Source organism: Mustelus asterias, chromosome 1 (assembly GCF_964213995.1).
Source record: "Mustelus asterias chromosome 1, sMusAst1.hap1.1, whole genome shotgun sequence".
Lineage (NCBI taxonomy): Eukaryota > Metazoa > Chordata > Chondrichthyes > Carcharhiniformes > Triakidae > Mustelus > Mustelus asterias.
Genome location: NC_135801.1, coordinates 1,883,978 through 1,904,864, shown reverse-complemented (window position 1 = coordinate 1,904,864; position 20,887 = coordinate 1,883,978). Strand labels below are relative to the sequence as shown.

Genomic DNA, 20,887 nt, shown 5'->3' with positions numbered 1-20,887 from the left:
AAGAATTCCTCATCAATCCAGTTACCAGTGGTTTTACCAATAGCTTTTACACAACACACCGAGCCAGTAACAATCCACTAATGCATCATAAATGACTGTCCATACATTGCGAAGTTCATTCCAATCTCTGCAACTTTCTCCAGGTTCTCTCCACTTCTCTGATTTTCACTTGTTCCATTGACAGCTGTCCTTCAGCTGCCTCTGACCCAGTGAACTCCCCATCTCCCTCTTCCTTTACTCTGAGGTAGGACTTTGAGAATCATCGTAAACTTCTGGCCACTGGTTTTAAGGTGGAGGTGAATAATTACAGGCCAAAGGATTTTTCAGGTTGCCTCCATCAGAATTTGTGAAAATTCTGTTTATATATCAAGCTAGTTATTGGTTCTTTAGTTAGGACTTTTGCAAAGCAAAAATCCTAAAAAATCCCCTTGTGTATAGCTGATGTCTTTTATACAGGTTTTTTCTCTTACAAAGTAAATGGACATTAACCATAGGCGATTATACTGTAACATCACAGTTGTGTTCTTTAGAATCTTCTTCAACACTTGATAATTTCTTTGTGCCGAACACTTTAATCCTCGCGTGTAGGAATTCAAGCAGCATTTATTTAATAAATATTCAACACTGCAGTTCATCTCTTTATTAATTTAGATTTTAGTCACAGTAAAGAGAGCTGGCAGAATGTGATTGTACCTGATGACTTCTGTCACTATCAATGATAAAGACTGTAAACCTCATTCTTTGCAGATGTTCAGATCGACACAAAATTGCAGCAGTGTGACAGTGTGTACGACAGTGGAGTGGAGACATCGTTTCGGAGATTAAGCCATTTGTCATCAGAAGCTTTCAGCAACAACCAGGCTTCATACGAACTGTGACAGTTACAGCAAAAATCTCAGTTCAGAGAGTTAGTCAGGACCAACTGAAGCAAAGACCTGGTTAATCTAACAGGTCAGCTTGGAATTAATCAGGAGTTCTCAAACCTAATTAAGTATCAATTCGCTCCCCTCAGGTTTATTTCTGCTTCTATGTTTAAAAAAAATACATGGACGAAAAAATGATGATGCCAGTAATCTTGTGGGTTCAAAATCCATCCGGGAAACAGAGTACAAAAGTAGCACAGTACTGAGTGCTGTTTTGTCAGAGGTGCTATCTGCCCCCTCAGGTGGATGATGTGACCAGAATCTGATTAAGGGATCAACATCATACTGTTTTTGGATCTTGCTGTGCTTTTTACAATCTGACAGTGACCAGAGTGCAAACGTGTAAACGTGCCAGTGGCTGTCAAGCATTTTGTGCTGTCCTCGGGGGGAGCAGAGCAGGATATAGAAATGTGAGTCTTCTGGCTGTTTATGCAGGAAATGAAGCTGGGGTTTTTTTGTTCTGGTAATGTCAATAAGCTGAACTGTTTTTGAACAAAAGGCTGGATTGTACATTTATCACTGATTATTTCATCAACCTTTTTACTCATTCTTAAATGGGCATTTTGTAAATAGTCTTCACAGCTTGTGCCTAAATTACTCAGATTTTTATTTTTGCTTAAAGCAGTTTGAAAGTGTTAGCTTTTATAATAAACAACTAAAAATGGACCAATTGACTGACTGTAGTTTTATCATCAATACTGCATCACTGGTGACATGGGATATAAATCCTACATTAACATCAATTCAATGCTTTTGTTGGCACCAATGTTTTACAAAACTGTTACATGAATATTATGTGAGTGTGATTACATTATCTAATCAGTGTTACTGGCAGCCACTTCACAGCATATCAGATCTAAATTTGGAGGTGCATCAAACTGAAGGAAAATGCAAACAGATAAAAGTGCAATTTAAGCACAAATAAACACAGGGCTGTGAATGGTAACATGGTCAATCAGTAACATTAATCAATGGATTTCCATCCCCACTAGAGGGCAACATTGCAGGCAAATGTGATGTTTGCATGAATATTTCCACATTCTGTACTGACCAGAGAGAGTGAAAATATTTCAGCTGCAGAGACAAAAGCAAAGGGAATTTCTAGGTTTTTGATATAAATGCAGGAAGACCTGTATAAAACAATCAAAATTTAGTGCACTGGAAATTGACGAGCAATAAGGATAGAGGGATTTTTACCAATAACCTAAAGGATTAAAATAAAAATTTCACATGCACAAAAATGCATTAAAACTGTTACGCTGCTTCGAGTTTATCATTAGACTCCAAGCCCTATTATGACATCACTGATCTGTGTTCTAGAAGGCCTAACTTCCCAATGGAAGCCATGCAGCAAAATGACTAGACCAGTTGTGTGTATATACCAGAAACTGCCATTTAATAAAGGGGAGACATACCAAATGGGAATGTTAGTGTGAAAGGCAGAAGTGTTTGCATTACCAGCAGTGATGTGGAGATGCCGGCGTTGGACTGGGGTGGGCACAGTAAGAAGTCTCACAACATCAGGTTAAAATCCAACAGATTTATTTGGTAGCACAAGCCACAAGTTTTTGGAGCACTGTCCCTTCATCAGATGAGTGGGAGTTGAGTTTGTGTCTATATATGCTTGTTTGTGAACACAACTCCCATTCACCTAATGAAGGGGCAGTGCTCCGAAAGCTTGTGGCATATGCTACCAAATAAACCTGTTGGACTTTAACCTGGTGTTGTGAGACTTCTTACTGTGAAAATAGCAGGGCAGTAGTTATGATCAGGAGTTGTTGAATAGTGTTGAGGCCAGATGTTTGCCAAGTGCCTGATGGAAAGAAAGCTGAGGACAAAGTGGGAGTGAGATGGAGAATTAAAATGACAACTGAAAACAGGCGGTGTGTGAGATATCATCCATTGTGTTTGGTTTTTCAGGAAATGTGAACAGGAGTGGGCCATTCAGCCCATCAAGATTGCTCTGTCATTCTCTCCACCTCACCCCCTCCCTATCCCTTGATGTCACTTGTATCCAGAAATCTATCAATTTCTGTCTTGACCACACAATGACTAAACCTCCACAGCCTCTGAGGTAGAGAATTCCACAGATTCACCACCCTCCCTCTTCATCTCAGTCCTAAATGGTCTGCTCCTTATTGTGAGACTGTGTTCTATGTTTTTAGACTGACCATCCTGTCCACAGCTACCCTGTCAGGGCTTGTAAGAATGTTGTACATTAGATCAGCTCCCATTCTTTGAAACTCCAGAAAGTAGAGGCCCAGTTTCCTCAATCCCTACTCCCATCCCATGGATGAGTCTGGTGAACCTCTCTCCATTGCATTCCCTCAAAAAGGGATGTATATCCTTCATTACATAAGGAGTCCCAAAACTATATACAATACTCCAGGTGTGGTCTCACCAAGGCTCTATACATTTCCCAGGTGCCTTTGGATATCAACACTTTCCAACATTTTACTATTTAAGAATTACTCTGCCTTTAGCTCTGAGGAGAGGTTGGAGAAACTTGGTTTGTTCTCACTGGAGCGACGGAGGTTGAGGGGAGACCGGATAGAAGTCTACAAGATTATGTGATGCATGGACAAAGTGGATAGTCAGAAGCTTTTTCCTGGGGTGGAAGAGTCAATTACTAGGGGGCACAGGTTTAAGGTGCGAGGGGCAAGGTTTAAAGGAGATGTACGAGGCAAGTTTTTTTTACACAGAGGGTGGTGGGTGCCTGGAACTCGCTGCCGGGAGAGGAAGTGGAAGCAGATACGATAGTGAGTCTGGACAAATACATGAATAGGATGGGAATAGAAGGATATGGTCCCCGGAAGCGTAGGGGGTTTTAGTTAAGTCGGGCAGCATGGTCGGTGGAGGGTCGAAGGGCCTGTTCCTGTGCTGTAATTTTCTTTGTCCTTTCTATTCTTCTACCAAAGTGGGTGACCTTACACTTGTTCACATTATATTCCAAATGCCATGTTCATGCCAATTTACTTAGCGTGTCGAAGCCTCCTCACAACTATCAGCAGCAAATCTGGAAGTATTACATAAATCCACGTCGATTCTGCACAATCATTCCATTTTTTAAGTGTTCAGCCATCACATCCTTAAATAATGGATTCTAACATTTTCCCTGCTACTAATGTCAAACTGATGGGTCAGTTTTCTTGCTCCTACCCTTTGTAAGTATTGGGGTTGGGTTGGATGCTTTCCAGTCTGCAGGAACCTTTCTAGAATCGATAGAATTTTGAAAGATAACCACCAATGCATCCACTATCCCCAGTGGAGAGGAGTGTTCTGGGGAACAAGTTCCCCACCGATTCAGGGAGTAACTGATAGGGCAGAGTTAGCACTAAAACCAGCAAAAGGAATTCAACCGCATATTCCTAAAATTTCATCAGAATTCTGTTCTGCTGCTTGTTCTGGTAACAGGCTATCGGCCTGAAACATTAACTCTGTTTATCGCCACAGAAGCTGTTTGACCTGCTGAGTTTTTCCAGCATTTTCTGATCTTATTAAAGCAATGTGGTGCTCAGAGAAGAAACAGCTGCTGAAAGCTCCTTCGCAGCATGCAAGTAGTTGAGTTTAGCTACAACACTCTACCTTTGAGAAATTAAAGATCTCAGATATGTGGGTAAGCAATGTGGTCCTCCAATCCAGCGCTATCGGGAGTGAGCCTTTTTTTGAGGAGCTGGGAGTTAGGCAAGGCGATTCCTGTGTGTGGAGAGACAGAGTTATCAGTGAGTTGGATCAGCAAACAATACTTTCATCATTTTTCCTTTTGAACTAACTCTAACCAATCAGCTCCTGTACACAATTAATACCATAAATATTCTTATATATGGTCACATCATTAAGTTGATGAAAATTATTGTCACACTAAATTCATTGGCCCTTTTAAAAAAAGCTACCTTTAACAGAATTGTACTTTTTATAACCATTTAATTAGTGAAACCTCAAAATAAAATCATATTTGAAAAAGATTCTTAAACAGATTGATTCACAGTATTCTTTACATAATCATTCTATTTCCAACAACTGTTCTCGATTTAAAGGCTCACGCTTTGTGTGAATTGTTTTGTCCGGGTCGGTGTCCAGTGCTGAGTCTTGTTGCAGATTCATTCATCCAGGCAGGCGGAGAGTCCAAAGAAGCTGATTTTATGTTAAGTCTTTCAGTTAATGAACTGTAAATTATAGATTTACAAAACATCCAGTAATATTTTTATGATGGACTCTGACCAATGATACAAAAGTCAGTATAAAATGTGTATCAGGAAAATACTTCTTAACTGGAAACAAAATAAATCTCTTCCTTCCCTGATATTTTCTATATTTTCTTTGGTGTCAAACACATCCAACTCTGAATGAAAACTGCAGAAAATTAACGAGCACAGCGTTTGCCAATTTCAATTCCAGCTCAGGTTTCTTTATATTCAGTCCTCTTCGATGCACTGATTACACAAAGACCTGTATGTCCATTACACAAATTAGACAGTCTCTACCTTTTTAGGATGTTAACTGTCAGTAAACATCTCGGAGTGATTGAACACATAAAGACTGCTCCAGTTCGGAGATGCTGGTCAAGCGCCACGGGTGAAAGGTCGTCAGTTTGGTCTTCTCCACCATGAGGAAGCCATTGTCGCCAAACCTCCCTGGGATATTCCCAACATCCAGCCAGACATAAGGAGCAATACTGGAGGTTCGCAGTGTGATCCTGTACATCTCCCCTTGCTGACTGATGGTGGCCTAAGAAAAAAAGGATATTGATGTAAAACAGTTTACCATGTAGAAAGATTCCCAACAGTCCGAAAGATGTGCTGGTTAGGTGCATTGGCCATGCTAAATTCTCCCTCAGTGTTACCCGAACAGGCGCCGGAGTGTGGCAACTAGGGGATTTTCACAGTAACTTCATTGCAATGTTAATGTAAGCTTACTTGTGACTAATAAATAAACTTTAAAAACAGATTCCAACACAATATTCCCTCAATCGTCATTAAATTCGACCAGAAGGGTTCCTGAGACGGACAGTGGCACAGTGGTTAGCGCTGCTGCCTTACAGTGCCAGGGACTTGGGTTCAAATCCTGGCTTGGGTCACGTCTGTACAGAGTCTGCATGTTCTCCCCGTGTCTGCGTGGGTTTCCTCCCACAGTCCAAAAGACGTGCTGGTTAGATGTATTTGCCATGCTAAATTCTCCCTCAGTGTACCCAAACAGGCGCCCGAGTGTGGCGACTCGGGGATTTTCACAGTAACTTCATTGCAGTGTTAATGTAAGCCTACTTGTGACACTAATAAGTAAACTTCTAATATAACAGCAAATAAGAACTAGGAGCAGGAGTAGGCTATTTGGTTCCGCCATTCAATAAGATCAAGGCTGCAACATAACTTCGCCGTTTTTAAACTCCATCCCTCGAGCAATGAAGGACAAAATTCCATTTGCCTTCTTAATTACCTGCTGCACCTGCAAACCAACTCCTTGCGATTCATGCACAAGGACACCTAGGTCTCTGCATAGCAGCACGCTGCAATTTTTTACCATTTAATAATAGTCATCAATGGAGACGGGAGAGGTTCCGGAGGATTGCGGATGAGGTTCTGTTATTCAAGAAAGGGAGAAGAGATAGCCCGGGAAATTATAGACCAGTGAGTTTAACCTCAGTGGTAGGTAAGTTGATGGAAAAGATCCTGAGAGGCAGGATTTATGAACATCTGGAGAGGAATAGTATGATCAGAAATAGACAACACGGCTTTGTCCAAGGCAGATCATGCCTTACGAGCCTAATTGAATCTTTTGAAGATGTAACCAGACACATAGATGAGGGAGGAGCGGTAGATGTAGTTTATATGGATTTCAGCAAGGCGTTTGATAAGGTGCCCCATGCAAGGCTCATTGAGAAAGTGAAGGGGCATGGGATACAAGGGGACATTGCTTTGTGGATTCAGAACTGGCTTGCCCACAGAAGGCAAAGAGTGGTTGTAGATGGGTCTTTTTCAGAGTGGAGGTTGGTCACCAGTGGAGTGCCCCAGGGATCTGTTCTGGGACCCTTGCTCTTTGTGATTTTTATAAATGACCTGGGTGAGGAAGTGGAAGGATGGGTTGGCAAGTTTGCTGATGCCACAAAGGTTGATGGGGTTGTGGATAGTGTAGAGGGATGTCAGCAGTTGCAACGAGACATAGATAAGATGCAAGACTGGGCGGAGAAGTGGCAGATGGACTTCAACCCAGATAAGTGTGTGGTGGTTCATTTTGGCAGGTCGAATAGGAAGAAAGAATATAATATTAAGGGTAAGACGCTTGGCAGTGTGGAAGATCAGAAGGATCTTGGGGTCCGGGTTCATAGGACTCTCAAAGCAGCGTCGCAGGTAGAGGCTGTGGTTAAGAAGGCGTATGGAATACTGGTCTTCATCAATAGAGGAATTGAGTTTAGAAATCGGGAGATAATGCTGCAGCTGTATAGGACCCTGGTCAGACCCCACCTGGAGTACTGTGCCCAGTTCTGGTCGCCTCATTACAGAAAGGATGTGGAAGCCATAGAACGGGTGCAGAGGAGATTTACGAGGATGTTGCCTGGATTAGGTGGCATGCCATATGAGGATAGGTTGAGAGAGCTAGGTCTTTTCTCCTTGGAGAAGCAAAGGATGAGGGGTGACCTGATAGAGGTGTATAAGATGTTGAGAGGTATTGATAGACTGGATTCTCAGAGGCTTTTACCCAGGGCTGAAATGGCTGCCACAAGAGGTCACAGGTTTAGGGTGCTGGGGAGTAGGTACAGAGGAGATGTTAGGGGTAAGTTTTTCACTCAGAGGGTGGTGGGTGCGTGGAATCGGCTACCGGTAGTGGTGGTGGAGGCGGATTCGATAGGGTCTTTTAAGAGACTTTTGGATAAGTTCATGGAAGTTAGTAAGATAGAGGGTTATAGGTAAGCCTAGTAGGTAGGGACATGTTCGGCACAACTTGTGGGCCGAAGGGCCTGTTTGTGCTGTAGCTTTTCTATGTTCTATCTCCATTTTGGGGCCTAACCAGTGATTTATAAAGGTTTAATCTTACCACCTTGCTTTTGTCCTCATTGTCTCTATTTATAAAGTCAAAGATCCTGACCTTATGTGAAATCCAGTTTTGAAAGGTGGGCTTCTAATACCTGCACCTTTGGGGTCTTGGTTGATTTTGAACCTTCCCGTGCCAAGCAACAACAAATTGCACTCAAAAAGCACTATTAACACAGTAAAATATCCTAAAGTACTACACTAGAGAATTATCAAACAAACTGTGACAACAAGCCACAAAGGCGAAATTAGGACAGGTGAAGGGTCAAGCGGACTTATTGCAAACTAGGACACAGGCAGCAGAGTTTTGAATGCTTTCAGCTTTACAGCAACTACAATGTGGAAGTCTGATCAGGAATACTTAAATCTCAAGGTAACAAAGGCAGGGAAGTGGGTTTCAGTAGATGAGCTGAGGTATGTGCAACATTGGGCAATCTAATAGAGGTGGACATTGCTGTCCTTGGTTATGGTGCCAACATGTGGTCGGAAGCTCATCTTGGGGTCAAATGTGACATCAAGTTTGCAAACAATCTGGTTCAGTTCCTGGGAGAGGAGATGGAATCAGTAACTATGGAATGTGAGTTTTCCCAATATTTAATTGGAGGAAATTACCGTTCATCCAGTATTGTGGGAAAAGCAGGTAATTTGGAAGAATCGGAGAAGGGGTGGTGAGGTAGAACTGGGTGTCGCCAGCGTACCTGTGGAAATCTGCACTGTTTTCGGATGATGTTGCCAAGGGCAGTATGTAGATGAAAAAGAGGAGGCGATCAAGGATAGATACCTGGGGGATGCAACAGGTTACTGCGTTCAATGTGTAACTGCTCATTCAGAAAGCCAGTGCAGACTCGATGGGCCAAAAGGCCTCCTCTGCACTGTAACATTTTTATGTTTCAGTGAGCTCAGTGAATTTCATTCCACCCTCCAATACAGAGCAGTACATTCCAACTGCAGTCTGAGGCTGGGTGAGTAAGAGTGATAGCAGTTTGTACATTCTGAAACAGAGTATCCGGAACTGGAGTAGCATTATCCTGCAGGATTAAGCGGTTATTGGATAGGCACATGGAGCACACCAGGATGGTAGGGAGTGGGATAGCTTGATCTTGGTTTCAGATGAAGGTCGGCACAACATCGTGGGCCGAAGGGCCTGTTCTGTGCTGTACTGTTCTATGTTCTATGTAGGATTCCTGTGAGAATGCTTCCTATAAAATCATTGACTCCAATAATGTGCGGGTTAGGTTGATTGGCCATGATAAGTTGCCTCTTAGTGTCAGGGGGAATAGGAGGGTAAATATGTGGGGTTATGGGGATAGGACTTGGGTTGGATTGTGGTCGGTGCAGACTCGATGGGCCAAATGGCCTCTTTCTGCACTGTAGATTCTATGCACTGCACGAACTGATTGATGCCTCACGACAACACGATTGGTTAGATTGGGAAATAGCATCAAACCCGACTGATTCCATCACCATCTGTAGCTGCATTTCCGAGACCTGGAACTGTTTAAACAGAACAGGAATTCAGTCCAAGTCTGTTTTCATATTTTATAATAATTCCAAAGATTGCAGGATTATTTAAGGGGACACTGGAGATACATCTCAGTGCATGTTGGTAATCACCAGCCCAATTTATTGTGGCTAAACACAGGTTGTAGGCCATGATTTTGAGACATCTGAGGCATTGAACAAGGCAGCTTATAATTTAAACTATTTAAATCGCAATGTAGCTACTTTAGGAAACTTTATGGACAGTGTTAGATTAGGTATATCTTCACTTACGTTAATTTGTGGTTTTCTGACCATCTGAGCATCTTTTAAAGAAGATAACAAGTAATAGTTCATAGGTCCAAGCTGCTGGCCATTATCTTCAAGGTAAAATGTTACCACACAGTTAACGCGCTTACAACCACATCGCCTGAGCAGATTATCAGTGACTTCCTTGTACACTGGAGCTGAATTCATTGCCTTGAGGATAAAGGACTCGGTGGCATAAACACAGACTGGCTCCATCAGATTCCACTGGTAAACCTTAATCTGCAGGACAACATGGCAAAAATTAAATAAAATCATATTTAAAACTCACGCACTGTATCCCAGCTTGTTCATGGATCTATACCATTAGTATCAGGACAAACACTGGAAAACCTCAAGTTACCTTTGAAAAATCAGCATCTTCTGACATTTCAGTTCAAAGTAACATTCACAATGAGGCTGTTGTTATAAAGATCAATAGGATTTGTTAGAGAATTGGATTAATAATGATCATCTTTATGTCACTACAGACAGCTCTGCTTATTTTGCAGGTTATGTATGAATCCAGTTGAGTTCCAAACTTGCATATTTTTAACATTTTGAACTGTTGGTTATTTTCTGCATTGTAGAAGACACTGCACAAAAACAGACCATTTGACCCATCTAATCCATGCTTGCATTTTTGTTCCATAAGTGATTGTTCCCATTCTGAACTTTCCAATTTAGTTGAAGCAATCCAATAGTTCAAAACAGGCCCTGTCACCTTTCAAAAACTCTGCTTCAACTAAACTGGATTTATACAAGTCAAACATTGACTAAACCGCGGTGATGAGCCAGCAAACTTTCCATGGAATTTAAACAACTAATAAAAACAGGTTCCAACTGTTATCGATTTAAGAGGATTGCAAGGCTGCTTCAAGAGCTGATAACATGATTTGTCAGTGATGTCATTAGGGTGTGTGATCAGGCTGATGTTTTATTTTCAGTTTTGTATTCTGCAGTGCAGAGAGAGCAGCTCTTCAATAAAACCCCTTGTGTTGTTTAAATCTACATAGTCATCGAGCTTTACACCATGGAAACAGGCCCTTCGGCCCAACTTGTCCATGCCGTCCTTTTTTTTAGCGACTAAGCTAGTCCCAATTGCCTGTGTTTGGCCCATATCCCTCTATACCCATCTTTCTTATGTAACTGCCTAATTGCTTTTTAAAAGACAAAATTGTACCCGCCTCTACTACTAGGCGACACGGTAGCACAGTGGTTAGCACTACTGCTTCACAGCTCCAGAGACCTGGGTTCGATTCCCAGCTTGGGTCACTGTCTGTGTGGAGTTTGCACATTCTCCTCGTGTCTGCATGGGTTTCCTCCGGGTGCTCCGGTTTCCTCCCACAGTCCAAAGATGTGCGGGTTAGGTTGATTGGCCATGCTAAAAATTGCCCCTTAGAGTCCTGAGATGCAAAGGTTAGAGGGATTAGTGGGTAAATATGTAGGGATATTGGGTTAGGGCCTGGGTGGGATTGTGGTTGGCGCAGACTCGATGGGCCAAATGGCCTCCTTCTGCACTGTAGGGTTTCTATGATTACCTCTGGCAGCTTGTTCCAGGCACTCACCACCCTCTGTGAGAGAAAATTGTCCCTCTGGACCCTTTTGTATCTCTCCCCTCTCACCTTAAACCTATGCCCTCTAGTTTTAGACTCCCCTACCTTTGGGAAACAATATTGACTATTTAGCTGATCTATGCCCCTCATTATTTTATAGACTTCTATAAGATCACCCCTAAGCCATCTATGCTCCAGAGAAAAAAGTGTCAGTCTATCCAGCCTCTCCTTATAACTCAAACCATCAAGTCCTGGTAAATCTAGCATCCTAGTAAATTTTTTCTGCACTCTTTCTAGTTTAATAATATCCTTTCTATAATAGGGTCCCCAGAACTGTACACAGTATTCCAAGTGTGGCTGTACCAATGTCTTATACAACTTCAACAAGACGTCCCAACTCCTGTATTCAATGTTCTGACCGATGAAACCAAGCATGCCAAATGCCTTCTTCTCCACTCTGTCCACCTGTGACTCCAGTTTCAATGAGCTATGAACATGTACCCCTAGATCTCTTTGTTCTATAACTCTCCCCAACACCGTACCATTAACTGAATAAGTCCTGCCCTGGTTCGATCTACCAAAATGCATCACCTCGCATTTATCTAAATTAAACTCCATCTGCCATTCGTCAGCCCACTGGCCCAATTGATCAAGATCTCGTTGCAATCCTAGATAATCTTCTTCATAGTCCACTATGTAACCAATCTTGGTGTCATCTGCAAACTTACTAACCATGCCTCCTAAATTCTCATCCAAATCATTAATATAAATGACAAATAACAGTGGACCCAGCACTGATCCCTGAGGCACACCGCTGGTCACAGGCCTCCAGTTTGAAAAATAACCCTCTAAAAACACCCTCTGTATTCTGTCATCAAACCAATGTGCAAATCACAGCTTTTCTTTCTGTATAAAACCCACAACCTCTAACATCATTAGTACATTACACTAATCAGCCAGGTGACAACCTAATTCACCTTTAACAAGTAGGGTTAAATAGAGTTTAGGCCAACCTTCCCACATAAAAGGCTACTGCAAGAATCGTACTAAATGTCTGAATGTAAAGATAAGAGTTGGTAAATAATCAAAGAATTTACCTGCAACCGATTCATATAATTCACCCAATTTTTAAAATCAATAATCTTGATAGCCAGTTCAGTTTGACCTGACATATAAAAGATTTTTTCAAACCTATTCACTATACAGAGTGAAAAGGTCAATTCTTTCATTTGGAGGCCAGAGGTTAAACAGCTGGACGAACTCTACTGGCATTGATGAGTAGGGAAGTACAGCAATGACAACTGATGGCTCAGCCAGATCCAACTTATTCATAAAAATATTTACAGCACAGAACAGACTCATCCACTCATGGGGTAGATGTTCAAAATAAACTATCTCCCACCCTCTTCCGGTTTATTCCCTTCAATTCATTATTCTATTCTCCCTCATGTGCTGATATTAAAGTAGCCATACTATTCGTCTCAAACCACTCCCTGTGGGAACGAGTTCCACATTCTCAGCATTCTCTGGGTAAAAAAGTTTCTCCTGAATTCCAAATGGATTTATTTGCAATTCTCTTATATTTATGGTCAATAGTTTTGGTGTTCTCCACAAACATAGAACATAGAACAGTACAGCACAGAACAGGCCCTTCGGCCCACGATGTTGTGCCGAGCTTTATCTGAAACCAAGATCAAGCGATCCCACTCCCTATCATCCTGGTGTGCTCCATGTGCCTATCCAATAACCGCTTAAATGTTCCTAAAGTGTCTGACTCCACTATCACTGCAGGCAGTCCATTCCACACCCCAACCACTCTCTGCGTAAAGAAACATCTTCTCTTTTTTGAAGAAGTGACCAAAATGGTTGACGAGGGAAGGGCCGTGGATGTCTATATGGACTTTAGTAAAGCGTTTGACAAAGTCCCTCATGGTAGGCTGGTGAAAAAGGTTGGATCTCATGGGATAAAGGGGGAGGTGGCTAGATGGGTGGAGAACTGGCTTGGTCACAGAAGACAGAGGGTGGTAGTGGAAGGGTCTTTTTCCGGCTGGAGGCCTGTGACTAGTGGTGTTCCGCAGGGCTCTGTATTGGGACCTCTGCTGTTTGTGATTTATATAAATGATCTGGGAGAAGGTGTAACTGGGGTGATCAGTAAGTTTGCGGACGACATAAAATTGGCAGGACTTGCAGATAGTGAGGAGCATTGTCAGAAGCTACAGAAGGATATAGATAGGCTGGAAATTTGGGCAAAGAAATGGCAGATGGAGTTCAATCCTGATAAATGCGAAGTGATGCATTTTGGTAGAAATAATGTAGGGAGGAGCTATACGATAAATGGCAGAACCATAAAGGGTGTAGATACGCAGAGGGACCTGGGTGTGCAAGTCCACAGATCCTTGAAAGTGACGTCACAGGTGGAGAAGGTGGTGAAGAAGGCATATGGCATGCTTGCCTTTATAGGACGGGGCATAGAGTATAAAAGTTGGGGTCTGATGTTGCAGATGTATAGAACGTTGGTTCGTCCGCATTTGGAATACTGCGTCCAGTTCTGGTCGCCACACTACCAGAAGGACGTGGAGGCTTTGGAGAGAGTACAGAGGAGGTTTACCAGGATGTTGCCTGGTATGGAGGGGCTTAGTTATGAGGAGAGATTGGGTAAACTGGGGTTGTTCTCCCTGGAAAGACGGAGGATGAGGGGAGACTTAATAGAGGTGTATAAAATTATGAAAGGCATAGATAGGGTGAACGGTGGGAAGCTTTTCCCCAGGTCGGTGGTGGCGTTCACGAGGGGTCATAGGTTCAAGGTGAAGGGGGGGAGGTTTAACACGGATATCAGAAGGACGTATTTTACGCAGAGGGTGGTGGGAGCCTGGAATGCGCTGCCAGGCAAGGTGGTGGTGGCGGACACACTGGGAACGTTTAAGACTTATCTAGATAGCCACATGTATGGAGTGGGAATGGAGGGATACAAAAGAATGGTCTAGTTTGGACCAGGGAGCGGCGCGGGCTTGGAGGGCCGAAGGGCCTGTTCCTGTGCTGTATTGTTCTTTGTTCTTTGTACATTAACCCTATTGAAACCTTTCAGAACCTTGAAGGACCCAATCAGGTTGCCTCTCAGTCTTCTCTCTTCTACAGAGAAAGGCCCCCCTGTCAATCTCACCGCACAGTTCCAAACCCCTGGTCCTGTTATTGGTGAATCATATTTGCACCTTCTCCAGTGCCTCCAATGGACTATTTGTGATACATACCTGAATAATAAGTTTAAGGTCTGTAGGTAAATCAGAAATGCCATAAATCAACAGTGTTCCTCGGTCTTCAAAGGCTATGGGCAAAACAGGAGCAAAGAAATTCTGTGCAAAGTAATGAAGCATCTTCCATTTCCCGCCATATTCTGAGCGAAGAAAAAAAATGAGACAAAGTTGTTGCAGCAACATCAACAAAAAACATATCGATATTTATTTTGGTTTGCCTTGAAATCCTAACCTTCAAGGAGAAAGTTAACAGAAATTGTGCTAAATCTTATTAACAAATAACATCTGGAGGCACAGCAAAGAGATAACTGGATCAAGGACATAGAACATAAAACAGTACAGCACAGGAACATGCCTTTCAGCCCATGATGTTGTTCCAAACATGACGTCAAATTAAACTAATCCCTTCTGCCTGCTCTTGGTCCATATCCCTCGATTCCTTGCATATTCATGTGCCTATCTAAAAGCAAACAGTATGTGTGCTCAATGATTGCAGTTAATGGTAATACAGGGAGTGTAATTGGAAGTACAAGTGCAACAACATTGAGCCAAAGGTTCTCTACGTACAGGAACTCAGAACAACATCAGTGACAGACAGACATAGTCAGGACTTCCCAGAGCTGGAGCTGAGATTTTAAACAAACAATAGCTTCATTTGAAAACCCATGTGTCAATGTGCCAAATGACCAGAGGAAAGTTCCAAGTTGATTCCCTATTTGGACTGGGCTAGAGAAGCTCACCTGAGTGACCTCTCACCCTGGTGCTAGTCTAGAAAAAGTCAGATGGAATTACCATCCCACCTGCTATCCAGTACCCCAGGCTGGTGTGACAAGGGAACATCAGAGGAGTGAATCAGAAAAATTCAAAAGGATCTTTTCAGATAACAAGCTGGCATTGGGTGGCACGGAGAGGTGGGAATGGTTTCTTTTAGTGAAGAAAAAATGAATTTTCTCAAACTTGAAAGGAGAAAGTTCTGAAGTTTTAGAACCATAGAACCATAGAATCCCTACAGTGCAGAAAGAGGCCATTCGGCCCATCGAGTCTGCACCGACAACAATCCCACCCAGGCCCTATCCCTGTATCCCTACATATTTACCTGCTAATCCCACTAACCCTCATATTTTACCGGCTAATCCCTCTAATCTATGCTTCCCGGGACACTAAGGGGCAATTTAGCTTGGCCAATCAACCTAACCCGCACATCTTTGGACTTTATTATTTAAAGTCAGAACACAGGAAGGAGTTAAGTTTATTTTAAGAAAATTTGCATTTAATTCACAACTTGACACAAAGTAATCCAAATCCAACAACCCCTAACTGTAAAGGTGGAAGCCAGGAGCTAAGCATTACAATAAATCCTTGTATCACGCATCTTAACATCACAAAGAGAGCAGCTAATTATTCCTCTTAAAAGAATCTTGTAAATGCATCCAAGATTAAAATCTAAGACATGCCAGAAACAGCAACAAATACAAACATTTTCTTGTTGCGAAATTTTTCCGAACTCTTGTTTCATTCTTTGAGGCACAATGACCATCGAATTAAAGCTTTAAAGTGATTTGGAATTCTGATACATCAGAAACCAGAGTCCAGGTGTATAAGATAATTTTAGAATAGACAGCTAGACGGGGACAGCAACTGAAGACAGGTGCAGCATTTTCAAAGGAGGAGAATAGCTAGAATCAGCAAACATAAACAGATTGGTAAATTAGAAATGAATAAAGGAGCAAGACCTTGTATGGGGAGAGTGGAGTTAATTGGACATCTCCATCTTGAGGGAGTAAAAGTGAGACAAAGAAAATCAGAAAGATTTGCATTTATATAGCACCTTTTCCAACTGTAGAATGTCCCAAGGCATTTTGCAGCCAATGAAGCACTATTGAATATAGACACTGTCACTGATTTGTAAATAGCAAGATCCCACAAACAGCAAAGTGATAACAACCAGGAAATGGGTAACATTGTGAATGGAGGGAAAAGTATTTTCCAGGACATTGTGCAGCACCCACTCTGTGCCCCTTTCAGATATTACAATGGGATCTTTTACATCCGCCTGGGAAAGCAGACGAGCCCTTGGTTAATGTCCGGTCTGAAAGACAGTGCCTCAGACAGTGCAGCACCTCCATCGTGGCTCAGTATAAACTGGCTTCAGAAATTCTTTGGAACTGTTTATTTTTATTGGAGTTCAAATTGTGTAGAAGCTTCTGGATTTTAACAGACATTTAGGAAGATATTAAATATGATATGAACCTGAAAATGAAAAATACAGTCACGGCTGGCCCGTCAGAGGTCGGGTTTCTCAAGCACTCCCTATATCTTGTGATTCCGAGAGAGGCCAAAATTCAAAATTCAAAATGCACGTCGAACAACAAGACTGTATTACCTGTTGTCACGTTGTCACATTTTCATGTCAACTTTTTCCCCCATTATGAATCCAATATAGTAAAATCAATGATGACTCGCTGTACCCTCTATACTTCTAGTAACTGGAATCTAGACATTCACGAGAGTGCTGTAATAGTCTAGCAAATACAACAATTCTTTCTCCTTTCCAAGCTGAACATCAAAGTACAAAACTAAATCTCCCAAGTATTTAATAGTGCTCTATGAACCCAGAGACAGGTATGTAGAATTGTGAGCGAGGCAGTATCAACACATCAAAATCAAACACTAATCTTTGGAGGCTAAGCACAAGGATCTGAGGTGGTTAATAAAATAAAAGATTTTGATTTAGATTGCACCTTTTACAGTGAAGTGGAGCCACTGTGGTAATGTAGGAAACCCAGCTGCCAATTTGCACACAGCAAGCTCCCACAAACAACATGATAGAATTAGAGAATCCCTCCAGTGCAGAGGGAGACCATTCGGCCCATCAAGCCTGCACCGACCACAATCCCACCTAGGCCCTATCCCTATAACCCCACATATTTATCCTGCTAATCCCCCTGACACTAATGGACAAATTAGCATGGCCAATTCCCCAAACCTGCACATCTTTGGATTGTGGGAGGAAAGCGGATCACCCGGAGGAAACCCACGCAGACACAGGTAGAATGTGCAAACTCCGCACAGACAGTGACCCGAGGCCGGAATTGAACCCGGATCCCTGGCGCTGTGAGGCAGCAGTGCTAACCACCATGCCACCCATACATGATAACAGTGTTCCATAACAAATGCACGCCTCAACTCAAAGATCAATATTTTAGCCACAGTGAATATATGAAAGCACCAAGCCCACCACACACCTCTGTGTGGAGTTTGCACATTCTACCTGCGTCTGCGTGGGTTTCCTCCGGGTGCTCCAGTTTCCTCCCACAATCCAAAGATGTGCAGGTCTGGGGAATTGGCCATGCTAATTTGTCCATTAGTGTCAGGGGGATTAGCAGGATAAATATGTGGGGTTATAGGGATAGGGCCTAGGTGGGATTGTGGTCGGTGCAGGCTCGATGGGCCGAAAGTCTGAACCAGAGAAAATCACAAAGCAGTTGCTGTATCACGACCCCTCCAGCTGTGACACAAAGTCCTCTCCTGCCCACTGATCAGAAACTGACTCTGAAACATTTTAACCCTGTCACAGCCAGAGAGGCGGCTAGACAGCTCTCAGACAGCTGGAATTTTTAATTCCACCCGTGAATGTTCTACTGAAATGCTATGGGACATATTATGTAGGAACCTGGGAATAAGATTAAGCCATTCAGCTCCAACCCATTGACTCTGTCTACACTTCCCACTGCCTCGGAAAAGCAGCCAGCAAAATTAAGGACCTCACCCACCCCGGACATTCTCTCTTCCAACTTCTTCCGTCAGGAAAAAGATACAAAAGTCTGAGGTCGCATACCAACCGACTCAAGAACAGCTTCTTCCCTGCTGCTGTCAGACTTTTGAATGGACCTACCTTGCATTAAGTTGATCTTTCTCTACACCCGAGCTATGACTGTAACACTACATTCTGCACTCTCTCCTTTCCTTCTCTATGAACGGTATGTTTTGTCTGTATAGCGCGCAAGAAACAATACTTTTCACTGTATGTTAATACATGTGACAATAATAAATCAAATCAAATCTAAATCCTGATTTAGCCTGATCCACAATTCAACAAGATTATGGTTCATCTGCACCCTAACTCCACATATCCACCCTAGCTCCATCTTATTTAATATCTTTGGCTTTTTCTCAAATTTAAAATTAACAATTTTCTTAGAGTTCCAAATTTTTACCACACTTTTGGTGTTATAGCATTTTCTAATTCCATTCCTGAAACGCCTGGTCTCTCTAATCTTTACACTCTGTCCCCCTTAGTCCCAGACTCCCAGACCAGTGGAAATAGTTTCTCTCCATCCACTTTATCACTTCCCCTTAGTATCTTGAAAATTTCAAATCACCACTTAACATTCTAAGTTCTAACTCTCATTTGTGTCATCTCTCATTATTTAACTCTCGGTGTCCGACAGTTTTGTTCTGCAGCTGGTCATGATATTTAAATGATCGATGAACATGGACCACCCCATGCCATATCCCCAAAGTCTCTTTGGGCTACCAGTGTTTCTAGATTTTCACCATTTACAAGGCAACTTGCTCTATCCTTTTTAGATTCAACCTCATATTTGCCCACAATAAAATCAATTTCCACTTTTGCCCATTCACTAAATCTATCAATATCTCCTTGTAATGTTATGCTCCTATTGGTAATACTTACAATGCTGCCTATACTTGTGTCAATGGTAAATTTAGATATGTGGTTTTCTGTCCCTTGTCTAAGTTATTCATAAATATGATGAATATTTGAGGCCCCAACACTGACCCTTGCAGGACAACACTGGTCACATCCTGCCAATTACAACACCTGCCTTCCTTTCTCTTACCACTCAGCTAACTTCTTAACCAGGTTAACAATATTTCTCCAATTCTGTGACCTTCAATTTTAGATAACAATCTATTACAAGGTACTTCATTAAAAGTATTCTGGAAGTCCATATAAATAACATGCACAGACATTCCCCGCTTCACGACTTCAGTCAACTCTTCAAAAAATTCAGTTAGTTTGGTCAGACATGACCTATTCCTTCCAATCCACGATGGTTCTCTCTGATCAACTGAAAATTTCCCATGTGTCCAGTTACCCTATTCTTAAATTATAACCCCAGTAATTTCCTGACAACAGACGTTAGTATTTCCCTGCTTTCAGCTGTTTATCTTTCTTAAACAGTAAGCACTCCAGCCTGCTTTTGTTCTTTGCACCTTATATTTATCTGATAATAATATGTCTTCCACAGGCCAGGGATTTTCCACACTCACAAGGAGGCAACAATGGTACTCAGACACCAAGCTGTATGTGGTTCAAAGTTATTTTGAAATAGCTGAGTAACATTTTATTTTTTGCCTTCAGATAGCTGTCCATTAATTTATTCTTTTACAACCACAGAGGTTTCAGTCTAAAATCTGAAACTGAGAAAAATGAGTTTTCAAACTTGCCTTCACACTATAATTACATTTATATTTCCACTATTTTCAAGTTGACAAGTGTCACAAAGTTCTCTCTTGCAGAGGGTCTTGCATTACTTGCTTAAATTCAAATAATGTTGTACACCCAGCTCACGTCAATCCAGAGCCACTTTGCCTGAATGTAAGTGTTTAATACAACAGTGCTTCTGTTTTTATTGAACAATGTTCAGACAGTAGCCTCAATGCTCAGTGTGTGCTGACAAAAATGTACAGCAATTAGCATCAGCACATATAACGTACAATTGCAAATCAAAGTGCCTGCGATTTCCAGATACGTACGCCCAACAGAAAAAGCCCCGCTATGACTCAGTGGGAACACTCTTGATTCTGAAGTCAGGAGGTTGCGGGTTCAAGTCTCCAAGACTCCAAAACTTTAAGCACAAAATTGAGGCTGACACTTCCATTCAATGCTTTGGAAGTACTGCATGGTCGGGGGTGCGGCACCGTCGGGGGTGCTGCATCGTTGGGGATGCGGCACCGTCGGGGGTGCGGCACCGATGGGGGTGCGGCACCGTCGGGGGTGCGGCACCGATGGGGGTGCGGCACCGTTGGGGGTGCTGCATCGTTGGGAGTGCTGCCTTTTGGATGAGATGTTAAATATTTCTCCTCCCAGGTGGACAGAAAAGATTTTGTACATGGCACTACTGGATGAAGAGGTAGTTATTCCAGGTGTCCTACCCAGTATTTATTCTTCAACCAACACCACTGAAACATATTATCTGGTTATCATTGCTACTTGTAGGAGTTGGTTGTGCCTAGATTGGCTGTTGTATTTGCTACATTACAGCAGTGACTATAATGTCATTGGCTGCAAATAGTTTTGGGATGTCCTGGGATTGTGAAAG

General features: G+C 42.3%; 1 protein-coding gene across 8 annotated transcripts in view; it reads right to left on the bottom strand.

The window, feature by feature from the left end:
• Positions 1–612: 612 nt before the first annotated feature.
• Positions 613–20,887, bottom strand: part of manba (mannosidase, beta A, lysosomal) — a 143,381-nt gene continuing 123,106 nt past the window's right edge. For 3 of the 8 annotated variants that reach the window (XM_078201128.1, XM_078201323.1, XM_078201401.1), the window contains 3 exons: positions 14,538–14,680; positions 9,722–9,976; positions 4,832–5,651 (listed from right to left, as the gene is read on the bottom strand). In XM_078201128.1, coding sequence (XP_078057254.1) covers positions 5,427–5,651; positions 9,722–9,976; positions 14,538–14,680 — 623 coding nt within the window. In that variant the 3' untranslated portion in view covers positions 4,832–5,426. Of the gene's footprint in view, positions 873–4,508; positions 4,620–4,829; positions 5,652–9,721; positions 9,977–14,537; positions 14,681–20,887 lie in introns of those variants that run through there. The other 5 variants (XR_013495801.1, XR_013495821.1, XM_078201248.1 and 2 more) reach the window with 3 other exon arrangements.